Source organism: Nothobranchius furzeri, chromosome 12 (assembly GCF_043380555.1).
Source record: "Nothobranchius furzeri strain GRZ-AD chromosome 12, NfurGRZ-RIMD1, whole genome shotgun sequence".
Classification (NCBI taxonomy): domain Eukaryota; kingdom Metazoa; phylum Chordata; class Actinopteri; order Cyprinodontiformes; family Nothobranchiidae; genus Nothobranchius; species Nothobranchius furzeri.
The window spans coordinates 57488026-57513233 of NC_091752.1; the positions used below are offsets into that span (position 1 = coordinate 57488026).

General features: G+C 43.1%; 2 protein-coding genes and 1 long non-coding RNA gene across 3 annotated transcripts in view; 2 read left to right on the plus strand and 1 right to left on the minus strand.

Moving 5' to 3' along the window:
• Positions 1-7302, minus strand: part of prkar1b (protein kinase, cAMP-dependent, regulatory, type I, beta) — a 99449-nt gene extending 92147 nt beyond the window's left edge. The window contains exons 1-2 of the mRNA XM_015945601.3: positions 7141-7302; positions 5388-5575 (exon numbers count right to left, since the gene is read on the minus strand). Coding sequence (XP_015801087.1) covers positions 5388-5561 — 174 coding nt within the window. The 5' untranslated portion in view covers positions 5562-5575; positions 7141-7302. The remainder of the gene's footprint in view (positions 1-5387; positions 5576-7140) is intronic.
• Positions 672-1498, plus strand: LOC139062177 (uncharacterized). The gene is made up of 3 exons (XR_011515760.1): positions 672-761; positions 1219-1289; positions 1364-1498. It is a non-coding gene; the product is annotated as an uncharacterized lncRNA (long non-coding RNA).
• A 551-nt stretch (positions 7303-7853) lies between the features above and the next one.
• dnaaf5 (dynein axonemal assembly factor 5) overlaps positions 7854-25208 on the plus strand; it is a 33252-nt gene continuing 15897 nt past the window's right edge. Inside the window, exons 1-8 of the mRNA XM_070542744.1 lie at positions 7854-8437; positions 11550-11734; positions 11876-12000; positions 12569-12687; positions 14345-14577; positions 14927-15151; positions 19704-19847; positions 21108-21273. Of these exons, the coding sequence (XP_070398845.1) occupies positions 7900-8437; positions 11550-11734; positions 11876-12000; positions 12569-12687; positions 14345-14577; positions 14927-15151; positions 19704-19847; positions 21108-21273 (1735 nt within the window). The 5' untranslated portion in view covers positions 7854-7899. The remainder of the gene's footprint in view (positions 8438-11549; positions 11735-11875; positions 12001-12568; positions 12688-14344; positions 14578-14926; positions 15152-19703; positions 19848-21107; positions 21274-25208) is intronic.

Genomic DNA, 25208 nt, shown 5'->3' on the forward strand with positions numbered 1-25208 from the left:
CGGGCATTAGCAGCACTAAAGCGTTAGCATCCGGCTTGCTATCGCTAGCACAGTATGCTAGTAAAGTTAGCACCCAGATTAATGTGGATTTGGCTGATTTTCGTGGAATAAAACGTGATTTCTGATCAACGCCTTCTTTTACACCAGATGATAACCTCCCACTGATTGTAACAGCAGAGAGTCTGTGCGTTATTCTACGTGAGTGTGATGTAATCTTAGCATCCAGTAAATAAAGTCCCATATCAGCTAAAATGCAGCGTGACAAAGTCGTTAAAGTGCGTCAACACAGTGGATTTAATAGAGTTTTAAAGAACGATCTCTGAGTGGAGTGAGGTTAGTTTTTTGTCTCACTGCAGATATAAAAACTAACTGCATCAGTCAGACGCAGCAAAGCTCACCGTCTGTATGAGCGTGAGCGTAGGAAAGCTGATAAAATCGGCTGTAAAATAATTAAAACAAAAGTAGAAATGGTCCTTTGCTTTTTTAGAGTCAACATCCAGAAGACTGGAGCCGTGTTTCACTGACAGGCTGTCAGCCTAACGCCCTGATGAGCTCAGCTGGGACAAACTGGTCTGATGTTTAGGTACGTGAAGATCTGCTTCTCCAAGGCCTTGAGATGCTAGTAAAAAATAATTTAGCCAGCTTGCTAATGTTACTTTTCTTCTCCTCTAAGGAACACAGAACGCTCAGATGTTGGCGCTTCACGTGACCTACTGAGGAAGGAGACCCACCAGTAAAGAGACGGTCTGGACCAGACCAAAGTGAGTGATGACACCTCAGCCACCCTCATCATTAAGAACACCTCACCCCCTGAATCACTCCGTCTGATGACAGCAGAGTGATTTATTTGATGTTTTACTTGTTTAGTCTGTTTAGAAATTATTGAATTACATTATTTTCTGTAAACAACCATCTGATCTGGATGTGTGCAGAATAACTTTCCCCAAATTCAGCAGCAGCTGGCCTACAAAAATAGCTGCAGCATGTAGTAAGTCTGTCTGCTGCACTGCTCTCTAATGAGCTTCCTTTCATGAGGAGTCATTTGTATAATTTTAGTGTCACTATTTTATTACATTTGTAAGAATATGAAGTCACTGCAGCAAAGTGAACTTGTGAACAAACACAAACGTGACTATAAACATGAAAGCTAAAGAAACAACTTTCCTAAAGCTGCTTGTAAACAAAATATGTCATTAAAGTTATCGTCTATCATTGCAGAATATGGCGATGACATCATGGAACTGGTCTTTGGAAAAGTTTTCCCTGAACCAACTCCGTTTCTAGATGAGGTAGAGAAGATTTGCATCTCACCAACCCTCTGGTCTCAGTATTCAGACAACGGAGGTCTCCCACTGTTGTCCAGGACCAGTTTGAAGCCCACATACTGCCCCTCCCTCATCATCAGGAAACATCAATCCGTATCCTGAGGACAACAGAAGACGGCAGGAGGACAGGAACTCTGAGACCTAGACACCACCAGCACCGAGACACAAAGCACCTGTGTGCACAACGCCTGTTTAACTACTAAAGCCTGTTTATTATATTGTTCCACTTATTTGCTGTGAGGTTAATACTTAGAAAATTTGTATATTAATGTAAACAATAAAAAAATCACTGATTGTATGTTTTCTTTTAGATGTAATGGTCCAAACTCAGCCTTGTAGACATTTATTGCATCCTGTAGGTAAATACACAGAACAGGCTCAGATCCAGGATGACCCAGCATGCACTTCTTCCATTCTGGCTGTTAGGGATTGTATCAATAACTCAATGCCTGCTGATGTTTTCACCTAACGGTATTTATTTAGAATGCAGGTAAGATTTAACTATATTTGTTAGCAAAGCAGACTGATCTTGGGAATTTCACTGCAGCACTGATGTCCACCTGTGTGTACACATTAGAGAGAATTACCACTTTACAGCTAAACACATATTTAATAAAGATATAGGCTACGCATTGCAGACAATAAAAACAAAGTTGTAAGCATTAGAATTATAATGATCACATTAAAGAACATTGAGAAATGTTCTTTATTTTTGACTAGAATCTCAAATCTTTAAATTAAAATGTGACTGCTTTTTATCCATTTTCAGCCTTAAGACACCCAATATAAAATAAGACTACTTATAAAATTATTTATAATTATATGTATGTATATAGATAGATAGAGATCTTAATAAAATATATTCTTTTAATGGTGTTTTAATGAGCTGTATCATTTTTTTAAAACTTTTTTATAGAAATAAATAAGCAAGCAGCATTCCTTGTGTGTGTGTGTGTGTGTGTGTGCGCGCGCGCGCCTGCTCGTTTGTCCTTCAGTCGGCCGTGACGGATGTGTGTGTGTGTGTGCGCGCGCACGTGCCTGCTCGCTTGTCCCTCCGTCGGCTGTGACGGGTGTGTGTGAGTGACTACAGACAAATGCATGAGAGAGTTAGCAGCCTTGAAACAGCCTGATGAACTACTCTCCCCACATGTTTTAAAAATGCTAATATGCTATGCTAAATAATGATTTCTCTATAGAACTACAAAGTCCGGCTGGGGGAGGAGAGTACAGGTCTGCACTATGGAGGGGGGCGGAGTTTACAGCTCCTCCTCCAGTTTAAAGAGACAGTACCCCAAAACGGCTCGTTCTCAAGACTCTCCTCAGAACAGGGGTAGATGAGGGTCTGTAGAGCAACAATAATGAGGAAATCAGACCAAAGAACTGCAGTTCCACTGTTTTTAGACCCCAACTGAAGGATTTAGATGTAAAAAGGAATAACTTAAAAGCATGTTATGTCTCCTTTAACTGAAGAATCACGATAATAAATCACAGTGCATTAAGTGCCCACCATAGTCTTAAGACCTGTGTAGAACGTGCCCAAGCCCATACTTTTGAGAGCACCATGTGAGCACCTGTATGTGTACACGCGCTTGTTTATGTAAGGTTTCTCTATAGGAGCGTCCAACAGAGAGTGTGAGGGACCACAGATCCGCCCCCCAAAGATGCCCAGGAGACGGGGGGAGCTCCAAGTCCCAGAGATCCAGGCGCTGCCCCAGAACACAGGAACCCCAAGGAGACTGCAACCAGGAAGGCCCCCCGCCCCCCCCCCCCCCGAGAGGCACAGAGGATCGCCCCGGGGGGCCACAACCAGCAGCCGGCAGAGTCCCGGGAGACATCAGCGGCAAGCCCACAGGCCCGCCCGCAGCCTCCCACCCCCTAGCCAGCCAAGCCCGGGACCCAGCGACCCGGGACCCAGGGGCGACCACCCCCGCCGGGGACCCAGCAGAGCCCAGGGACCCAGACCCCACCAGGCAGCCACCGGGATCTATCAGGCAGATGCCTTAATCTAAAACCCCCAGACCCGGTTGCCACGAACACTCAGGCAGACCATGGCACAACCCCTCACACCAGGTGTCTGCCAGCCGTTTCCTGATCACTAACGGCCTTTGCTGCCAGCGTTTCTCACAGTTTTTACTGTTTTTTTAAGAGTCACAGAACGTTGCGCACTAGCATGATGTCGATGCCAAAACAACCAAAACAAAGAGGAGACTCACCTCTTACATCAGGAAGAATCCGTGTGTTTCGAGCGTTATTCGTTCTTTCATAATCCGTTGTCGAATTGTGATCGGCAGACGCTTTTCCGGTTCGCGCCTCACTTTTTTTTTACAGGAACGGCCCAAAACGATCTCCAAACACATGGATGTGTTGCTTCCTGATCATGTGATCTGTGACGTATGCGGATGAAGATCGGCTTCAGGGCTGAAATGTTTGTTCTCTGAGCGCGGGGGCTCGTTCCGATGCTCAAACAGTAAAAAAATACAAATGACGACTTTAGTCGTCATTGGCAGTGAACGGTTGGATCTAAAATGACGACTTTAGTCGTCAATGGCAGTGAATGAGTTAAACGTGACTTGGAGGCAGAATTTTAAGTGCCTCGAGAAAACATCAAATGTTCTACTGAAATAATTTAGCTTTTTTTTGTGGGAAGTTGCCAACATTGTTAAAACATTGGGATATTTCTCTAACAACCCTTTGGAATTCCACCATCATCATTGTCACATGCAGTGGCAATGAAGGCTTTTGAATTCTGGTTTGTTTTAGGTACATTTTGCTTTGTTAAAACACAACCAACATGTTTTTGGAAAAAATGTTACTTAAAAAAAAGAATCTAGCAAAAATAAATAAATAACAAATAAATAAAAGCTGATGTTTTTAGGGCCCTGTCCCTGGAACTTTTGGCTCAGCCATATCCATTTGCTGCCTCTCTGACTATGCAGCATTAGAGAGCACACAAACACAAAGAGATGTTTTCTGTTTTGGAAAATCAGCTGTTGAGTTTTAGCTCACGTACAACAGATGTGAAAAAAATTGGCTTTATTTTAGTTAACCTGAGAGAATAAATAAATCATGGTAAAATCAGATGACTCTCACACAACACCACGCACATACACACCCCACCCTGCTTCCCCCCCTCGAGGACAGTCAACTTTACTTCTTCTACATCTGATCTTTCTGGACAATCACTTCTGTTGTTGGCGATTTCTCTCCCACTCCTCGAGACACCCCGAACATCCCGCGGCTGCAGCTCACACCTTGATACCAGTAATGGAAGAGTGGTGCCCATTGTTGCAGTAAACATATCCCATGATGCACTCACACGCTATCAAGCCAGCTGGGCAGGCTACCGGCACCCAGCTAATTCAATCTAGCGTATCTACGGGACTACGTGTTTATCCCCCTATTATTGTAAGTATGGTTTTAAATGAGAAAACATTTAGGACTTTTAAAAATGTTCACTCACATGATGTTATTTCAGATCATATATTTGTGAGTACTTCTATTTTCATGGTAAATGGCTTGTATTTAGAACCCACCAAGGCGCTTTACAACACAACAGTTATTCACACATTCACTCGCTGAAACCACAGCTGCCCTGGGGAACACTAACAGAAGTGAGCGACTTCTTTCTCAGTCCAATATGGAGATTAAAATTAGACTATTACATCTGTTGTTAAGACTGGGTTGGAGTTTTATTAGCTGCTCACTTTGTCTACATTTGATCCAATTTCTCTGCTGTTGTTCCATTAAAGAACTACATAATACACATAATTAACAAGCCTTAAATAAATGATTCAATGTACTGTTTTTAAATTCTAATAAAGACTTTTAAGCAACAGAAACCTGGAATGTTTTTGTCTGCTTCTACGATAAACTTCACTGCACCATTAATCTAAGGAAATATGTTAACCAAACCACTTGGTAATGGTGCACGCTGCTTCTAAAATCCATCATTTTTCATAGAAAAGGTTATGGTATTTAGCTACTCGAACCCACAACTCACAAAAAATAATGTGCACAAAGCCCCAGACTGAAAACAGGATCAAACTGAAGATTATCACCAACCTTCTCCAGTTTTTCAAAATGCTCCCTCAGGAACTTCATAGGACGCTCAGGCTTAGCGATGCAGAGGTTCACAATGCACTCTTTGAGGATCTGCTGGATGTTGTGCTTCTGCACAAAGATTTCACATCCCTTCAAACTCTCGTCTTCTTCCAGAGTGGAGGAGGAGGTGGCCATCTTATCTTTTATCTCTGCGGTAGTGGGAGAAAACAGGGTGGACCATGAGAGGAGGGAGGGAATGCAGAAGGGAGGTAGAACATTGAGCTGGGGTAAAGGAGAGCTGAAATGAACAGAAAGACGATTAGGATGACCCCATTAAAGGTGCAGTATGTAAGAATATAGTGAGAATTTTAAATTCCAAAAGAGTCTAATGTTTCAGTCATTTTGGAAGGAAGGTTATACTGAAACATGTTTCATGTCTAGCTGGCTGCAGGGATTGTCAGATTTTCTTCTTTCAAAACAATGGAAGGAGGGACGTAACTACTGTTTACCATCAGTGAGTGTGGGGTTGCTGTGTCTTCTGCGAGCTAATACTGCAGCACCGACAATTGTAATTTGACAACGGCCGGTAAAAAGCTCCAGAGTTGTTCAAAGTGGTTGCAGTAACCAAATTTTACCACATGATGTCATTTTCACTTCATTTCTACATAATGCACCTTTAAGATCAATAAGAGGACATGGGGCAGGATATATCTGTTAGCAGTGCCTCACATATGATGCCTTCTAATTACAGAGATGGAATACAAATGAACAGTGGATCACTAGGAAAACTATCACAACATGAATTTTAAACTATCTGATTAAAATGGAATAATCGGCCTATGGATATATTTGGAATCATGCTGCAAATCAATCCTCTCTAATTTAATCAGGAAACACCTTTTGTGTTAGATTTGTTATTTAAGAGGCTATCATTATATTTGTTTGGATTTCAAGAGTCATGCCAGCACTTACTTTACTTCAAGAAGATGTGATACTGACTGCATTTTTCCTGCTGGTATCAAATTCAAATTTCAAACAAAACTGCTTTTAACATTAGATGAAGCTGTCTTTCTATAAAGCACTGCATTGTTGTTGATGTTGCTTACACATTGCACTGCAACAATTTTAGAGAAATCAAGTTAGTTGATTTGCAAAAGCTTGACTGGTCCAAACAATTAGGGTTATGATTGACTATTCATTTTAATATAATTTATAATCACTATCATGCAAAAAACAGCATATCGCCTTTGTATGTTTTTGTGTTTTTGAATTTGTTAAATATGATAAACTATCACCATTTAACGTGTTTGAAAGGTGATAGAGAATAAAAACAAAAAGCTGTAATTACATTTGACTGCAAATAATTTTAATACCATTGTGTTTATTTACTACAAGTCAGGAAGAGAAGCGAGTTAGCCACCTCGTTTCACTTCCTCATAGGGATATCACGTATACAGTACGATACAGTATGGTTATGAATGTAAATCAAATGGCTATGAGGTCTTGACATGTACCGTGGGCTAATTATTCCCCACAACGAGCGCAGCCCTGTCCACATTTAACTGTTTCATCAACTGTGTCACTTGTGATGCCAGGGAGCACCTGTTCAAATGCATTCCAAGGAAGCTAACACAGCTAGCGAAGCTAATCTTACAGTGATAGCCAAACCACAGTGAAGGGAAATTACTGCTAAAGGAGACGCCACTACAGGGCCCGTTAGAGACGGTTAGTTCTGTAAGCACGGCTCGGTCGGTGCTCGCGCTGATGTTCCTACCGTTTTTTTGTTTTTGTTTGTTTTTTTCAGAAGGATGCTCAGTGAGAAAACACCTCGCGGATGGTAGAGGATTGATGATGGACGGCTTGTTAGCTGGGATGCTGCTGCTGCTGTTGCTGCTTTGCCTCTCCGTTCGCTCTGCGTCAGTCTCGATGACGTCAATCTGTCATTTCGACCGCAGCGTGCTCTCTTGAGGACGGCAGCACGCGGCAACCCTTCTGCAGGGCACGAGCTAGGAAGCAAAGAAACACGGACATTTAAAACAAGCCATAAAAAGCAAACCTTCAACACGAAAAAGCTGCTAATGAGTTCACCACAGTGTCGGTTTTCGTGGCCTCAAATTATAGCATAATAATGTAATAAAAAACTGTTACCGTTAGGTTTTCATCTTCAGTTCTTTTTATTAAAGCAGTTTTGCAAGCAATTCCCGTTATAGATCGCAGAAGGGGTTTTAACACATAAAAGTGTTGCTGCTAATTTCTGTTTATTGGAGCAACGGAAATCAGATTCAATTTCAGAGAAAACAATCCCCAAGAGGATAATGTTTGCTTACAAAAATCTACAACTTAAATGAAAATTAAACATACGCACAAAATATAAATATAAAAGTAATTCACTCACAAATGTATTTTCTCACATCAGCACATACAGCAGAATTTTTTGTCATGACAAATAAAGTTTAGGGATTTGAATGAGTAGTTATCGTAAAGGAGCCTTTTGTTTGTCGTGCAGGTCCCGGTTACCATAACGACCGTCAAGATGGCAGCGGAGAAAACAGGAGATAAGCATGCTGCATCAGACGTTTTGAGAGGACTCCACCGACACCTAAACTGTCTGAACGAAGACAACAAAATGACACGAAGGAGAGCTCTTGAGCTGATAAAGAAGGAGACTGTTGATAAAGGGCTCTGCAGCGGTGTCTTACAGGAAATATTATCTTCCCTCCTCAAGCCTCTTCTCAAAAGCCTGTCAGACCCTGTGGAGCGATGCAGAGAAACCGCACTTGTCACAATAACAGACTTTATTCGATGTGTTCCCAGACCGGAGGAGTCGCTGTCTTATCTCATGCCCTGTCTGGCTCAGCGTTTTGGGGAGAAGGAGACCTTAGAACCGTCGGAGGAGCTTCGGCTGTTAGCCGTGGAGCTGTTGACTCTGACGGTGGAGGTGTGCGGGAAGCACTTAGCGCCATATCTGAACGAGATGATTAACATACTGCAGAGAACGATCGTTGACCCTTTCCCGGATGTTAAAAGAGAGAGCTGCAAATGCGTCGTGAGTTTTGCGAAATGTGTACCAGGTAAGTTCTCTGTTGGCCAAAAACTCCGTTACCACCATGGATTCACCGTACCCGCAGCTGCAGTGTTTTACAGTTCTCTACAGATCAACTGAGAAGGAATTATGAGTTTCACCAATACAATCCAAACTGCCAGTAAAAGTGTAAACCAGTTTTACTGTAATGTCAACACATGTATCTGCAAATAGCTATGGATAATTATCATCAACACAACACAGCGCTCATAAAAGTCATGAGTTGTGATAGCTACTTGGTAGATATGGCAGCGTCTTGTGACAGTTGATCATGACGTGCTGATCTCTTGACTACAGCACCGCATGGGGATCTCCGGTTTGGCTCTGCTGTGGTTAAAATCATATGTCTTTAACAGAACATTCTGTGTTAAGTTGGGTTCTGCTTCATCTTCTGTGGCCCCTTTGCTACGGGGTGTACCACAGGGATCAATTCTGGGGTCTCTATTGTTTTCATTAAACCTCAGAAGAACACTCAGTTGCACTTTCAAGTGGTGCAAAATGTTGCAGCTTGTTTTTTAACTGTCAAAAGAAAATTTGAGCACATCATCCCAGTACTGGCCTCTTTACAATGGCTTCCAATTGATTTTAGAGTTTGTGTTAAAACCCTTTTATTGGTTTTTGAGTCATAAAATGGTTTGCCACTGGTTTACCTGTCCAATTTGCCTCAACCTTAAATCCCCTCTTGGTCACTGGTCAGCTGATCAGCTGTTGTTAGTTATCTCTAAATTGCGTCTGGAACTTAGAGGAGCTTCCTCGGTTTTAGCCCCAAGGCTGTGGAATGATTTCCCTCTAAATGTTAGGCAGTCTTCCTCAGTGGAAGTTCAGACTGAAAACTTCATTTTATGAACTGGCTTTGATTGCAGAGGGTATCTGACACTGCTATTTTACTTTGAATGCTTTTTTTTTCTCTTATTGATTTGACTGTACATTTAAGTACAGCACTTTGGACAACTATGTGTTGTTTTTAAAGTGCTACAAATAAAGTTTGGTAAGGTATAGTATCGTCGTCATCATCAAGTCAAAATACACTGCCTGGCCAAAAAAATCCATTTGCCACCAAAAAAAAGGTCACACACACTAATATTTTTGTTGGACCACCTTTAGATTTGATTACAGCACACATTCACTGTGGCATTGTTTTGATAAGCTTCTGCAATGTCACCAGATTTACTTCCTTCCAGTGTTGCATTCATGTTTCACCAAGATCTTGCGTTGATGAGGGTAGAGTGTGACCGCTGCGCAAAGCCTTCTCCAGCACATACCTAAGATTCTCAATGGGCTTAAGGTCTGGACTCTGTGGTGGCCAATCCATGTGTGAAAATGATGTCTTATGCTCCCTGAACTACTCTTTCACTATTCGAGCCTGATGAGTCCTGGCATTGTCATCTTGGAATATGTGCTTGTCATCAGGGAAGATCAATCAATCAATCACAATTTATTTGTATAGCGCCTTCCACACTGCCTTTACAGAAGCCCAAGGTGCTGAACATAACTTTAAAATAACAAAAGAGCAAAGAGACCACAAGACAGATTAAAACTGCATAAAAGAGTGTGTAAAATAACAAAACAGATACAATAAAAGACTAAAATTCTAAAAATCTACATTACATGAAAGCCAAACGATAAAAATAAGTCTTCAAACGACTCTTAAAGACCTGCAGTGATGGAGACTGTTTGACAACAAGTGGGAGCTCGTTCCATAGTGCTGGAGCTAGGACAGAAAAGGCCCTATCACCCCTTGTTTTCAGCCTTGTTCTTGGGACGATGAGCAAATCTTGGTTAGCTGAGCGAAGAGAATGTGTAGAGGCATGCATGTGAAGCAGCCCAGCCAGATATGGTGGGGCACCACTGTTGAGAGACCGGAAGACGAACAACAAGACCTTAAACTTTGCCCGACAATCCACAGGGAGCCAGTGCACGGAAGCTAGGACAGGAGTAATGTGTGTTGTTTTGTTCAAGCCCGTCAGAAATCTAGCTGCCGAGTTCTGAACCAACTGCCACCGCTCAGTGCTACCTGAATGCGGAATAACCTGGTCATTCAGTATATTCAGGTAGTCAGCTGACCCCATTCTTGGAGCACATCCTGTTGCTGAACCTAGACCTGACCAACTGCAGCAACCCCAGATCATAGCACTGCCCCCACAGGCTTGTACAGTAGGCACTAGGCATGATTGGTGCATCACTTCATCTGACTCTCTTCTCACCCTGATGCACCATCACTCTGGAACAGGGTCCATCTGGACTCATCAAACCGCATGACCTTCTTCCATTGCTCCAGAGTCCAGTCTTTATGCTCCCTAGAAAACCGAAGCCATTTTTCTGGTTCCACTCACTGATTAGTGGTTTTCTTATGGCTACACAGCTGTTCAGTCCCAATCCTTTGAGTTCCCTTTACATTGTGCATGTGGAAATGTTCCTACTTTCACCATCAAACACAGCACTGAGGTCTGCTGTTGGTTTTCTTCTATTTGATTTCACCAAAAGTTTAAGTGATCACAATTATTTAGCTTTTTTTTCTGGGCCACATTTCTTTCTCAAAGACGACAGGTCCCCACGATTCTTCCGGTTTTTGTGCTGGACCCAACCCAATTTTAGTCATTTCTGAAATCTCATTAGATTAAATTCAATTCAAGTTTATTTATATAGCGCCAAATCACAACAAGTCGTCTCAAGGCACTTCACATAATAAACATTCCAAAACAGGTCAGTTCATTAAGCCAATCAGTAAAAAGTTTCCTATATGAGGAACCCAGCAGGTTGCATCAAGTCACTGACTAGTGTCAGTGACTTGATGAGGCAATCCTCATACTAAGCAAGCATTTAGCGACAGTGGAGAGGAAAACTCCCTTTTAACAGGAAGAAAGCTCCAGAGAATCCTGGCTCAGTATAAGCAGCCATCCACCACGACTCACTGGGGATGGAGAAGACAGAGCAGACACACACACACAACATATATACCGAGTACTGTTTCTATGGCTACATTGTGATTTCTCAGTAAATATTCTATTTAGTGAGAGATAAACTTTATTGTATTTATCCTAGTGAATCCCCAATGGGGTTGTGACTAAAATGTCATTTTTAATGTCTTTTCTTTGGTCCAGAGCACTTTCACATGCAGGCTGAGAGTCTGGTGAAGCCTCTCATGCAGACGATAACCCATCAACACTCTCGGGTGCGAGTGTCAGTCGTTGAAGCCACCGGGGCGGTCATTCAGCACGGTAGTGGGAAAAATGTGGATGATGTACTCTCACACCTGGCACAAAGGCTGTTTGATGACTCACCACAGGTAGAGCTTTTATTAATGTGAGAGTCTGTTTTATCTTATTACACTGTATCAGTTGGCTAAGGTTGTACTTTTTACTACTAGAATTACAAGGATAATTATTTACCTGTACTTAACCTGTACTGTGTTTCTTTCATGATCAAGGTGAGAAAAGCTGTAGCTGCGGTTGTTGGTGGTTGGCTTTTAAATATGAGAGACCGATACTCCTACTTCCACAAACTCATTCCACTCCTGCTGAGCAGTACCACCGATGAGATCCCAGAAATCAGGTTTCGTTTAATCTTTACACTTTATTTTGTGGAGTGTGCATTTTATCATTTTACATTCACCTAATAATTAACAAATAGGTGTTTAAAGGAGATTTTTTTTTAACAAGTTGATGCAATTTCCTTAATTCTTAATGTCTATGATGGTTTCAGTCCAGATACAAGAAGATTATATCACCAAACCTCTTGTATATTATTTTACTTTACAACTATTTAGGATCATTTTTGGATGTGGGTTGAAACCCTATTGTGGGTGTGTGTGTGTGTTTGGTGACAGAAATAATAATTATACATCTGGAAAAAGTTGAGACATGATTTCTTCTCATTTGAACTAAAGTGACTCATCCTGCCTCTCAGCTGCTCAGTAAACGAGGACTTTCCGAACCCAGCGAGGAACAAAAAAACCCAAAAGATTCACGTTAATATTATCTTTAGGTTTTATTTGTTCAAATTTTGAGTTCCTATTTAATTTAGACATTGAACATTTTCAGAAAATGTACAAAAAGGAAACATGATTGTACATTTTGTGGAACACTGTGTATTTCTACAACTTTATGCTTTATCTTTACAGACTTTTAGCTGCTGATCTATGGAAGCAGGTCGGCGCTCAGTGGGAGCAGGAGAATGAGGACGACATAAAGGACAAGATGGACTTCCTTCTAACCCCACCTCTTCACTACCCACCAGGAGGTCAGTCGCTACAAAAGCTGGTAGTTTTATTTTCAGTTTTCTTCTACAGCTGAAAGTCAAAAAAACTAGAATATGGTGCTTAAGTCCATTTATGTCAGTAATCCAGCTCAGACTGAGAGACCATCTAAAACAATGGTCCTCAATAGGCGACTCGCGGGCCCTCTCTTTGTGGCCCCCGAACCCTGCGCGCACCCCCCGTCACCCTCCGAACTGGAGGAGAAGGGACAGGTTGTCTTTCTTTATACTGTAAGCTTGTGCGTTATGTGCATTACAGCTAGCGATCCAAACAGCAGCCCCCCCACCCCCCCACCCCCCACCCCCATCCGGACCTCTTGCTTCTGGGTTTTTTTTTTTTTGAGTGGCCCTCGGACCATTATAATTGAGGACCCCTGATCTAAAGGCTCAGGATTCCTCTGCAGGGGTTCTGGATTCATCAGCTGATTAGAGACACTTGATCCTTTTCACGTTGTTCTTATTGTCTGAGGCTTGGACTGTGGGGTTTTCATAAGCTGTGAGTCATGATTATAACAAATAAAGGCTGAAATATCTGGATTTGCATGGAACGAGTCCATCTCATAGTTGAATTTCATCTTTTTAAGTAGAATTACTGACATAAATGAACTTTTGCACCATATTCTAAGTTTTCAAGGTTATAATATTTGATTAAATGGAAACAAGCTCTCGGCTTGTCCGAGTCTTCCATCACATACCCAACTTTCACAGCCACAGTTTGAGGGTCATCTGCAGCTGTTCGATGTTGCCACGCTAAGGAGACCGTACCCTTCAGTAAACAGAGGTGCTCCATGTGATGAATAAAAGGAAGTAAAAGTCTAGATTACAGCTTTGCTACCGTTTGCACTCGTTTTTCTAAATACAGTTTCAAATGAAAGCCCTAAAACTGCTCTCCGTGCTTCTTCAGCAGCTAGATCGTTAAAACTTCTGCTTCCAGTCAGTGTTAAGTCCTTCCTGAATATGTTCTTGTTTCATAGCGAACAATAAAAACGATGCCTATGTGACGGCGGTGCTGGCAGGGCAGGCTCTGAACATGAGCATGGTAGCTAGACTATACCCAAGGGTTGTGTGTGTGTGTGCGCGCACGTGCGTGCGTGTGTGTGTGTGTGATTGGACACTTGGCTGTTTCTCTAGGCCTCTACAGATCTCAGAGCCTCACAGTGAGTATAAAACTGGCCTATAGATGGGAAGGGTTCTGTTCTTTTCTTCCTCTCCTTTCTCTCTCTAGCCGTCATAAATCTAGCAGCCCTCCCAGCACGAGGTCACCGTCAGACAGCAAAAGACAACCAGAAATGGTCTTGTTTGGTCTTGTTGAGGTTAGCTTCTCTGATTTATCACCTGCTTTCTTTGGTCCCCACTTTCCTTCTCATCAGAGAGGGGGAATAAGGTAGTGTGAAAAAGAGAGGAGAGAACGGGAAGCCCAGGGTAACAATAGCAGGCTACTTAAGAATGCCTCTTGCTTGCTCTGAAAAGATTTTCTGACCTCATAGTTATTATTTGATATATTTGTTGAAGCTCAGCTGTTAGTAATTGTTTCATAATGTTTTATGGAAATGTCCGTATTCAAATTTGTTCTAATAAAAAACAGTGGTACACATGATTGTTTTATTGTTGATAAAAAAAGAAAAGACCCTTTTCCCTCCAGTGGAACGTCCAGGCCTGGGTTGCAGAGAGTTGGTTGTGAGAAACCTGGGGCGACTGGTACCAGCTATCAGCCATGATGTGACGGACTGGCTGGTGCCGACGCGGGTCAGGACCTCCCAGCTCCTCTCCGTGCTGCTGCTGCATGCAGAGGACCACACCACTCAGCACCTGCAGCCGCTGCTGGCCACGCTCTACCGGGCCTGCGCTGACTCAGAGAGGGATGTGGTCAACAACGTGAGTCCCGCACAGCTTTTCATCAGATTAGCAGGATGTTTTGTATCACTTTGTTTTTCTCGTTGTGATTCAGACGCAGCAGTATTTCTCAACCTTTAGTGGTGTTCAGTGAGAAGAAATAATGTTTTTTTTTTGAGTCAGCGGCGTTGTTTCTACATAAATCTGTCATCTGCTGAGTTTAGACTGGTACTGGCTGGGTTCAAAGGAATGGGATGCACCTGTTTACATCAGTGGATTGTGTGGATGTTTGATGTGTGCTGAATTTTAAAATGCCTTCCCGTCCTCGTCCTTTCCCACTCCCTCACGCCTTCTGTTTCTTCTCTCTCTTCCTGCCTGTACCCACCACCAGTGCCTGGCAGCTGCTAACCTGATGGGGACCTTCGTCCCTCCACCTGTCTTCCTCAAGCTGCTGCTTGATCATGTGACAAGCCCATATTCTTCCTCCCACCCCTGGCCCCCCCTCATGGTGCTGGCTGCGGTGCTGGGAGGCTGCTCCAGAGAGCTACTGAAACCACATCTCCAGCAGATTGCCAACACTCTGGTCCAGCCTGCCGTGTGCCAGGAATATCAGCAGGTCAGCAGAGACTTGTTGACCCATTTGAAACCTGTTTATGACCGTTCTCATGATTATGACATCTCACTCATTCACACACACATTTAAACGCTGTTTAATTAGCTGTGTTCATCAGCAGTTTCTCATCAAGTTCTGTTAGGGGATGCTGGCTGTGCTATTGTTGTCCTTACGGATCTTTACACCTATATATTGGCAGTAGCAGTGCGATACTCGAGTGTTTTAGCCGATTAGACCCATATGGAGCTGGGTTTTGTAACAGGATTCCAGGTTTTTAAAGGTCTTCTGCTGATCGCTCTACTATTGCACCTCTGTGCTCTGTGAGTTCAGAGGGTTCGCTGTTGCGTAATCCTCCAAAATGCCAATGCTGCTAAAATGGCGGGCAGGCCACAGAGGGTTTTTTCCCCCCCAAATCTTACATTTCAACCTTACATTTCTTTGATCAAACTGTTTCTGCTCACAATCAACTGTGAAAAGCTACATCCCTTACATTATTGCACGTTTTTATTTTATGTTAGAGAAACACTTTTGGAGTTCTTCTGTAAGTAAAACCATCAATTCCAGAGCAGACTCTTCATTTGGTTTATTTGCTCCAAATAAGTTTCCTCCTGACAGAAAATCCTGCTCTGCACGGACTCACCTACACCTATTACCCCACCTAGCAAGAATTTCCTCTCTGAGATAATAATAACAGGATTCCGCTAACGCCGCGTGACCTCTGCACGGCTGCGCTGACCTTACAGCACACAGGCCTTGTTTTTTATAGCTGTTCGTATGTTCTTAGCACCAACCTGCTGTTCAGCTGCACCGTTAAAGGAATCCTTGAAATTTCAAAGGCTGCCTGCACAAAGCTGATGATAAATGAGGAGGGAAACTGACCCCTTTTTTTCTCCTCTTGTCTGGTGGGGTCATCCAGACAGATAGCTAACAGGACGGCGGTCGCATGCTGCCACACAGATGTGAACAGACCTCTGCTTCCTCTTCTTCTCTTCTCACATCCATCTTTTCTCTCCTCTTTCCCCCTCACTGTTTTTAAAGGCAAAGCATAGCCAGATAAAGCACCTGCCACATACTTTGACAATAAGCATTGTTCACAGCAGAGAGCAGGACTTTTATAAATAACACCACCGTAGACGGGTGAGCCAGCGTCCAGCACGCACTCCTGTTTTTTTTTATTTATTTTTTACTTCAGGATTAAAATGCTGACAGAGAAGCTTCAGCTTGTTGAGATTTGAGTGTCAGGCTGGCTCATCTTTTATTATAGTTTGGTTTAACTTTCGTCACACAACATAATAGATTCACTCTTGTTTTATTTCATTTTATTCCTTATAACCAAAGCAGTTTAAGACATTAAAAAAACACGTCTAACTCGATAGAACTACGTACCACTTCAAACCAGAGGCAGAGAGGGAAGAAGACGTGATGTTTGACTTGGAGGAAATGAATGCCTGTAAAGACATTAAACATAAATAATCTTCAAAGTGACCAGAGGCAGTGGGAACCGCGAGACTCTGCTGGGAGCTGAGGAAATGAAAGCTGATATATGATGCTTCTGCTCGACGCAGCCTCTCGGACTCCTTCAACTTTGTTTTCTGTATTTTAGTTGACAGAAAAAAAAAAAAGATGACCCGCAGAAATAAATGGTAGATGCTCTTCAAGCATGAAACTATTGATTATGATTTGAGGTCGAGAGACTAAAAAAATACGGTTTAAGCTAGGGCTATTCAGTTCTGGGCCTGGAGGACCAGCATCCAGCACATTTTAGTTTTAAAGTTAGAATATGGAATATTTAATAAAAAGCTATATTTTGAATAAAATAATACGTCCACGGGGCATTTAGAGGTGTGCAGAATAAATATACAGTTTATCTTTTAAAAGTTACATTTAAAAAGACAAATAATCAAAATTTTATTTTGTTAGGCACAATGCTGTGTTTATGTTTACATCTAACAGCCACTAGAGGGCAGCGTTGCTCTAAAAAGTCTGCTCAGCAAGGCGAGGCTGGGACTGTGTAAAATGGTAGACTTGACAAGTCAAGCAGCTGGTTCTGAGCCCAGAAGATGTTCCAACAGTAAATGCGTTTGTAAAAATAAACGTATTAGTAGAAATGAGTCCTTATCCTGTACGATTTGTCACTGAACATGGTGCTGTAACACGTCAGCAGTGAACCAACATCCCAACGGCTGGAAAATGAGTCCTGTTGTTGCAAAACCACCTCTGAACACCAGAATTTACCAGTGTGTCCATGTCCATATTCAACCTTTAACCCTGCTTCAACACACCTGATTTCAATCAGCAGTTCATTAACAGGCTTCTGCGGAGCCTGACGAGCTGCTGCACAGGTGAATCAAACACCACATTTAGTGTGTTGGAGCAGAGAAACCACTAAAACGTGCTGGATACCGGCCCTTCAGGCCTGGAATTGAATTGCCCTGGTTTAAGCTAGCAGTAATGGTAGCTACTATCATCTGAGGTGTGGCGAGTCATTTATGAGCAATGTCTTCTTAAAGAGCAAGTCACCCTCAAATCAACTTTTTTGTTGATAAACTATATAAATGAGTGTCTAATTGCTCTGTAGACACGTTCAGTCAATAATTTGGCACTTTAGTTAATCTTAGTTAAAATTTAAATAATCTGCCTAAAACTGTCAGCGATGCACCGTCGTCAGGCAAAAACTCAGCACTGCATTTGAATTTAAATCTGCCATCGCTAGTGGCTAAGAGGTACACTATGATGTTATATGGTACGTTATGATGTCACAATGTTGTGAGTGTGTGTGTATTTGTTAGTGGCTCCGCCCTCTCGGTCTGCTAGGCAACAGCATTTGTTGCATTTTTCAAACAGGAAGTGGGAGTTGAGTAAGAATCTGGTAGGGGTTGACTTGCTCTTTAAGAACCACCTAAGAGTTTCATTTAAAAGTATATTCCACTGAGAATAAACAAATAGCCACCAAGCACAGCTGGCTATTGTTGCCATGGTGATAGAGGCATCACAGTAGTCCAAGGATAAGGATAATTTAGGAATAAACAGATGTATTAACCAAAAACACCTGCAAAGATCCTTTTGTTTATTTTCTTGTCCATGAAAGCAAAACTCCCTCCGTGACATAACATCAACTGGTAGCAACAACACACATCTGGTGTGAGCGTGTCGTTTTACCCGCATGTTTCATACTTTAAACGTGAATAACAGCGGGATACTACACACTTCTCCACAGGAGGACCGTAAGCTTAAAAAGCAGCTTAACCCATCTAGGGAAGGGTCGACATCACACACTGCCCTTGTGTTTGTTTTACTGTTGCCATAGAAACATCATTGGTTGTACAGGGGGGTTGCTTTTCACTGGATAGGAATTCACCTGGTCCTTAAGGAGGAGCTGGGCGGGTGTAATTAATGTATCCAGAGGTGGACAGATGAACTCACACGATGGCCCCCAGCAGCATAAAACCAGACGTATCTCACCTGGCTCCAGGTGTCCAACTAGTCATTACACTTCACCACTTTTTCTGCTCTTCATCTTTACTCTAGTCCAGTCCTCGTGGCTGTTTTCTGCTCCTGAATAAAATGTCTGCCATTGTGTCTCACGGCAGTTTTGCTAGATTCCCTGGTGCTCCGGGCGACTTTGATGTCCCAGTGGACTGCTCAGTCCCTGGCAGGGATCCCCCCCACCCCCACCCACCAATGACTTGTGAACACTTGTGACTAGACCTGAAGCAATGAGGGATGTATATTGGTGGATGTTTTTGGGACTGTATTTTATTTCTAGGCTGGATTAGCTCAGTTCTACAAAGTTCATCTTGTTGAATCTGTAATTCAGCTTCAACCACACAGAACTCCTGTTCTGTTCACTGGTGTGTGATTATTAAGAAAATGCTAGAGTCAAATTACCGTCCTTTCTTCCTCCCTCTCCTCTTGTTTTTGTAACAATCAGGGCATCAGAACTTGTCTTAGTTCCAGATGAACTCCAAGCTTCGTGTTACATTAGCAGCTCAAATTTGAGAAAAGATTGGGCCTCCCCTTGTGTTTCAACTCTAGCTTTGTCCGCTGAGCATAGTGTGTGTGTGTGTGTGTGTGTGTGTGTGTGTGTCCAGCATGGCCCATATTCTTATTTCCAGACCAAAGCAAACACCTGGAAGGCACGCTGTGCGTTGGCCCCTTTGCACAGAATCAAACCTCAGGCACACGTACACCTCCAGCCGCCCCTCGGTCCCCTCCCTCATGAGGCCCTAATGACAGGCGGCGTGAAAACAGGAAAAGGGGTCCTGATCCCAGTGATGGCATGGAAATTAGCCTGAGCTGCAGGTCTTTGTCTAAACATGACCTCACCACAACACCAGCTGACGAGTGACAGCAGTCACATACTCTCATGCTTGGAGATGGAAAGAAACGCCCACACTCTCAGCTCTGCTACTGTATTTGTTGATTGGTTATCATTTTTATGCCAAGCATAAATGGAAAGATAATTGTTTTATATCACGCATAATGTTTCCTACAGGACTCAGATCTGTGTAGCAAAATGAGCATTTATTATTCTTTCTCCCTTCCTGTTTCTCAGGTTATGTACTTGGAGCAGTTGTTGGCGTGTGTGACTGTGCTGCTTAATCAGTGTGAGTCAGAGTGTGGGTCAGTGAGCCTGCAGCTGCTGCAGGTGCTTGTCACTGTCCAGAGCCTCTCCACGGAGCCACAACTCAGTGCAAAGGTGAGTCAACACAGCAGCATCAAGGGACGATTCGAGGTTTATGTTTCCTACTCGCCTTCCATTACGCCCATCTGAAACCTGTTAACACACCTGTGTTAATACCCTTCTAAAGTGGCTCTTGTTCCCCTCTCACCTGCCTTTTTTCATATTTTTTATTAGAAAGGTAAGCAGGCTTTATGAAGCAAGAGTTATTTGTGGAATGTAAGCATTTGCACAGTTTCAAAGTGGGTATGAGCAGCTGTACAATTACCCACTTAGCAAGGGGAGCTGAAATTGCACCTTTGGAGTGGAACTTTAAACCCAGTCTTGGGTGAAAGGAGGCGGGTGAAATGTGCAGAAAGAAGTAAGACTGACATAAACACAGAAAAACAGATGGAGCGAGGTGAATGGTATTTCTTAGCAGGCTTGTGTCATCAGTCAAGTTCAATTGTTTTTGTTTTGTTTCCCATAAAAGCTCCTGAAAAGTCCGAGTCATACAGGTAGTGAGGTTTTGTTAAGCGGTCAGTTCTCAAATCCAAAAGGCAAACAGGAACAAGTGAAGCCGCTGGTGTCTGAGGTCAGAGTGTAATCTAGCCACTTGTCGCCGTTGTAGGATAATGACAGGGAGGGAAGCGGGAAGGAACTGGCACAGATGCTGAGCAGACACCACACTGGCCACCAGCATGACAGTGTGTTTATGTCTGTCTGCATCAATGCGTATGTTCACACAGGGAGCGATATTAGAGAAGAGATGAGAAGGAATGGATCAAGAAAGAGAGGGAGGGTGAGAATGGCCGCTGGCATTCCTGGACCCAGAGGAAAAGCAGAACTTGTTTTCCCAGAAATGAGGAAAGTCTTTCCCATCAATAAAGTGCTTTGGGTCATCCAGCTTTTCTTCAGCTGAATCGCAGCCGTGACTCAGACAATGTCTGTCACTGTCCATCCCTAATAAGGGACAGTGGACTGTGAAATACCCCGAAGATCAGTTCTCCTGCCCTAAAAAGCCAACTAATTATTCATCATGCTGTCTCATTCCTGGCTTTGTGTGTGTTTTTATTTATTCATTTATTTTGAGTGGTTGTTGCGTGAGACCTCTTCATGTCTACCTTTTTGTTTAGTTTTAGCTTTCACGTTCTGGTTTGCACATCCAATGGAAGTGAGTCTCTAAAAATCTGTATACTATAAATAACTGTTTCTGAATTGTTTTGACTACATTTCGGTGGTTTTAAGAAGAACGTTACTCTTTGAAAGATGTTGACATCCTTTACATTTCCCCTGCAGGCCATGGAGAGCACACACTCTTTGAGTAAGGTGCAGGGCCTGGACTCGACCGAGCTCTACAGGAGACACATGAGACAGCTGCTGGACTGGTTGTCTGCCTCTGTCAACACCTGGACGAGCTACTCCCCACAGAGACTCCAGCTACAAATCATAGTCATGCAATCAGGTGAGACCTGAAGGTCTATGCTCTAGGAATGCAGAAATGTTGGATTAAATACAATTAAAGATAAGAACAAAGTTTAAACATGAAGGTAAGACACCATATCCACACAGCTAGATGTCCCTGTATGACTACAGGATGGGCCTGTAGCCAACTTCCCTGGACGTGGCTGCAGGAGGAAAATTGATGACATCACAGATACATATAATCTGAATGGTAACAAAAGAGCCTAAAAAAAACGTCTAAAGAGATGCGAGGTGAACTTCAAGCTCAAGGAACATTACTGTCAGATTGCACCTTCTTAGCCAAACTACATGGGAGGCGACCAAAGAGAACACCATTGTTGAAAACAAATCATAAAAAAGCCAGACTGGAATATGTCGAACTGCATGTTGACAAGCCACAAAGCTTCTGGGAGAATGTCCAGTGGAACCTTTTGCCAAGGTGCATCAGCTCTATGTTCACAGATGGAAAAATGAAGCATATCAAGAAAATAACACTGTCCCTACTGTGAAACACGGAGGAGGCTCTGTAATGTTTGGGGCTGCTTTGTTGCATCTGGTTGAATCTGTGCGGGGTACAATGAAAGATCCAGACCATCAAAGGGTTCTAGAGAGAAATGTGCTGGCCAGTGTCAGAAAGCTTGGTCTAAGTGCATGGGTCTTGCAACAGGACAGTGACCCAAAACACAGCTAAACACACCCAACAATGGCTTAAAGGAAAACATTGGACTATTCTAAAGTGGCCGTCTATGAGCCCTGACCTCAGTCCTGTAGAGCATCTTAGGAAGGAGCTCAAAGATGCCGTCTGGAAAATTTGCACGAATCATTAACAAAATATGAAGCTAGGGTACCATCATTTGTCCAGGCCTGTTTCATGAGTTTATATTTTTAATCATTCAGTTTAATGATAAAATGATAAATGACCCGCACTTGTATAGCGCCTTTCAGAGTAAGGACTCCAAAGCACTTTACACTACAGTGTATCATTCATCCATTCACACACACATTCACACACTGATGGTGATGAGCTACGATGTAGCTAGAGCTGCTTTGGGGCACACTGACAGAGGCGGAAGCATGGTTGAAAAGCAATGTCTGACTTTCACTGGTTAAATGTCATTAATTATTTATTTATCATTACTTTTGTCAGATTCAAGTTATTTCTGTGACCATTGTGGGTTTTTCTTTCATTGACCAAAGGGTACCAACAATTTGGTCTACATCTGTGTGCGTGTGTGCTTATGGCCCAAGTTCAATAATGTCTTCAGGTCAGAATATTTATTCACAAATGTGAGAAATGACTTAATTTAATGATAGTTAAATGTTTTGCACTTTGAGGTACTTTCTTGTTTCCCACGTCAGCCTGCTTCTTCCCTCATATTGATTAATAATTCATCATTTTATGAAAGGCGTTCAGTTTTTCCTCATGTTATATAGAGAATATATATATATATATATATAAATAAATATATACACTATATTATGTATATATATATATATACATATATATGTATATGTATATATATATATATATATATATATGTATATATATATATATATATACCATCTGTATATATGAATATATACAGTAAATATACATTATATATATATATACATATATATATATACATATATATATATGTATATATATATATATATATATATATATATATATATACACACATAATATAGTGTATATATTTATTTATATATATATATATATATATATATATATATATATATATATATATATATATATACATACAGTGGGGATGGGGAGCTGCTGACGTCAACTGGGACTATAGTCGGACGGTGGAAGGAATACTTTGAGGAGCTCCTCAATCCCACCTATGCGCATTCCGAGGAGGAACCAGAGCCGGGAGACCTGGGGATGGACTGTCCAATCTCGGGGGCAGAAGTTGCTGAGGTAGTCAAACAACTACACAGCGGTGGAGCCCCGGGGGCGGATGAGGTTCGTCCTGGGTATCTCAAGAATATGGATGTTGTAGGGCTGTCATGGTTGACACGTCTCTACAACATTGCGTGGTCATCGGGGGCAGTTCCTGTGGAGTGGCAGACCGGGGCGGTGGTCCCCATCTTTAAGAAGGGTGACCTGAGGGTGTGTTCCAACTATAGGGGGATCACACTCCTCAGCCTCCCTGGAAAGGTCTACTCAAGGTACTGGAGAGGAGGGTCCGATCGATAGTTGAATCTCAGATAGAGGAGGAGCAATGTGGTTTTCGTCCTGGCCGTGGAACTGTGGACCAGCTCTATACCCTTGCAAGGGTGATGGAGGGGGCATGGGAGTTTGCCCAACCAATCCACATGTATTTTGTGGATTTGGAGAAGGCTTATGACCGTGTCCCCAGGGGCACCCTGTGGGGGACGCTCCAGGAGTATGGGGTGGGTGGCTTTCTGTTAAGGGCCATTCAGTCCCTTTACCAGAGGAGCGTGAGTTTGGTCCACATAGCCGGTAGTAAGCCGGACCTGTTCCCGGTGAGGGTTGGACTCCGCCAGGGCTGCCCTTTGTCACCGGTTCTGTTCATTACCTTTATGGACAGAATTTCTAGGCGCAGCCGTGGTGTGGAGTGTGTCGAGTTTGGTGGCAGGAGAATCTCGTCTCTGCTTTTTGCGGATGATGTGGTCCTCCTAGCTTCATCCAGCTCTGACCTTCAGCTCTTGCTGGGTAGGTTCGCGGCCGAGTGTGAAGCGGCTGGGATGAGGATCAGCACCTCCAAATCTGAGACCATGGTTCTCGACCGGAAAAGGGTGGCTTGCCAACTCCGGGTCGGGGGAGAGGTCCTACCTCAAGTGGAGGAGTTTAAGTATCTCGGGGTCTTGTTCACGAGTGAGGGCAGGAGGGATCGGGAGATTGACAGGCGGATTGGTTCGGCATCTGCAGTGATGCGGACGCTGGGCCGATCTGTCGTGGTGAAGAGGGAGCTGAGCCAGAAAGCCAGGCTCTCGATTTACTGGTCGATCTACGTCCGAATCCTCACCTATGGTCATGAGCTTTGGGTAATGACTGAAAGAACAAGATCGCGAATACAAGCGGCCGAAATGAGTTTCCTCCGTAGGGTGGCCGGGCTCAGCCTTAGAGATAGGGTGAGGAGCTCGGACATTCGGGAGGGACTCGGAGTAGAACCGCTGCTCCTCCGGATCGAAAGGAGCCAGTTGAGGGGGTTTGGGCATCTGGTCAGGATGCCTCCTGGACGCCTCCCTGGGGAGGTGTTTCGGGCATGTCCTGCCGGCAGGAGGCCCCTGGGTCGACCCAGGATACGTTGGAGAGGTTACATCTCCAATCTGGTCCGGGAACGCCTTGGGGTCCTGCCGGAGGAGCTGGTGGAGAAGGCCAGGGAGAGGACAGTCTGGAGCTCCCTAGTTGGGATGCTGCCCCCGCGACCCGGACCCGGATAAGCGGAGGAAGATGACGACGATATATAAATATATAGATAGTCAATAACATGTGTATGTATATATATATATATATATATATATATATATATATATATATATATATATATATATATATATATTAATAGGTATAGATACCATGTATATATTCATATATATACATATATATATTTGTTAATGTATATATTTACTGTGTATATATTCATAAATATGTGATTATATACAGTATATACATACACACACACACACACACACACACAAATTCACATCCCACTCTCAGCGGGTGGTCTCATCCTTCCAAGTTCGGGTCCTCTACAAGTCAAGTCTTGAGGGTTCTGTGCAGTATCTTAGCTGTTCCTAGAACTGAGCTTTTCTGGACTGACATGTCTGATGTTTTTCCTGGGATCTGCTCTAGCTACTCACGCAGTTCTGTTCTGTTACACCTGCCGCCGATGATCTTCTGCATGTTTCTTACCGCTCTCTGGAGCCTCTCCCTGTCTGCCAAGGTGCAATTACAGTACCATA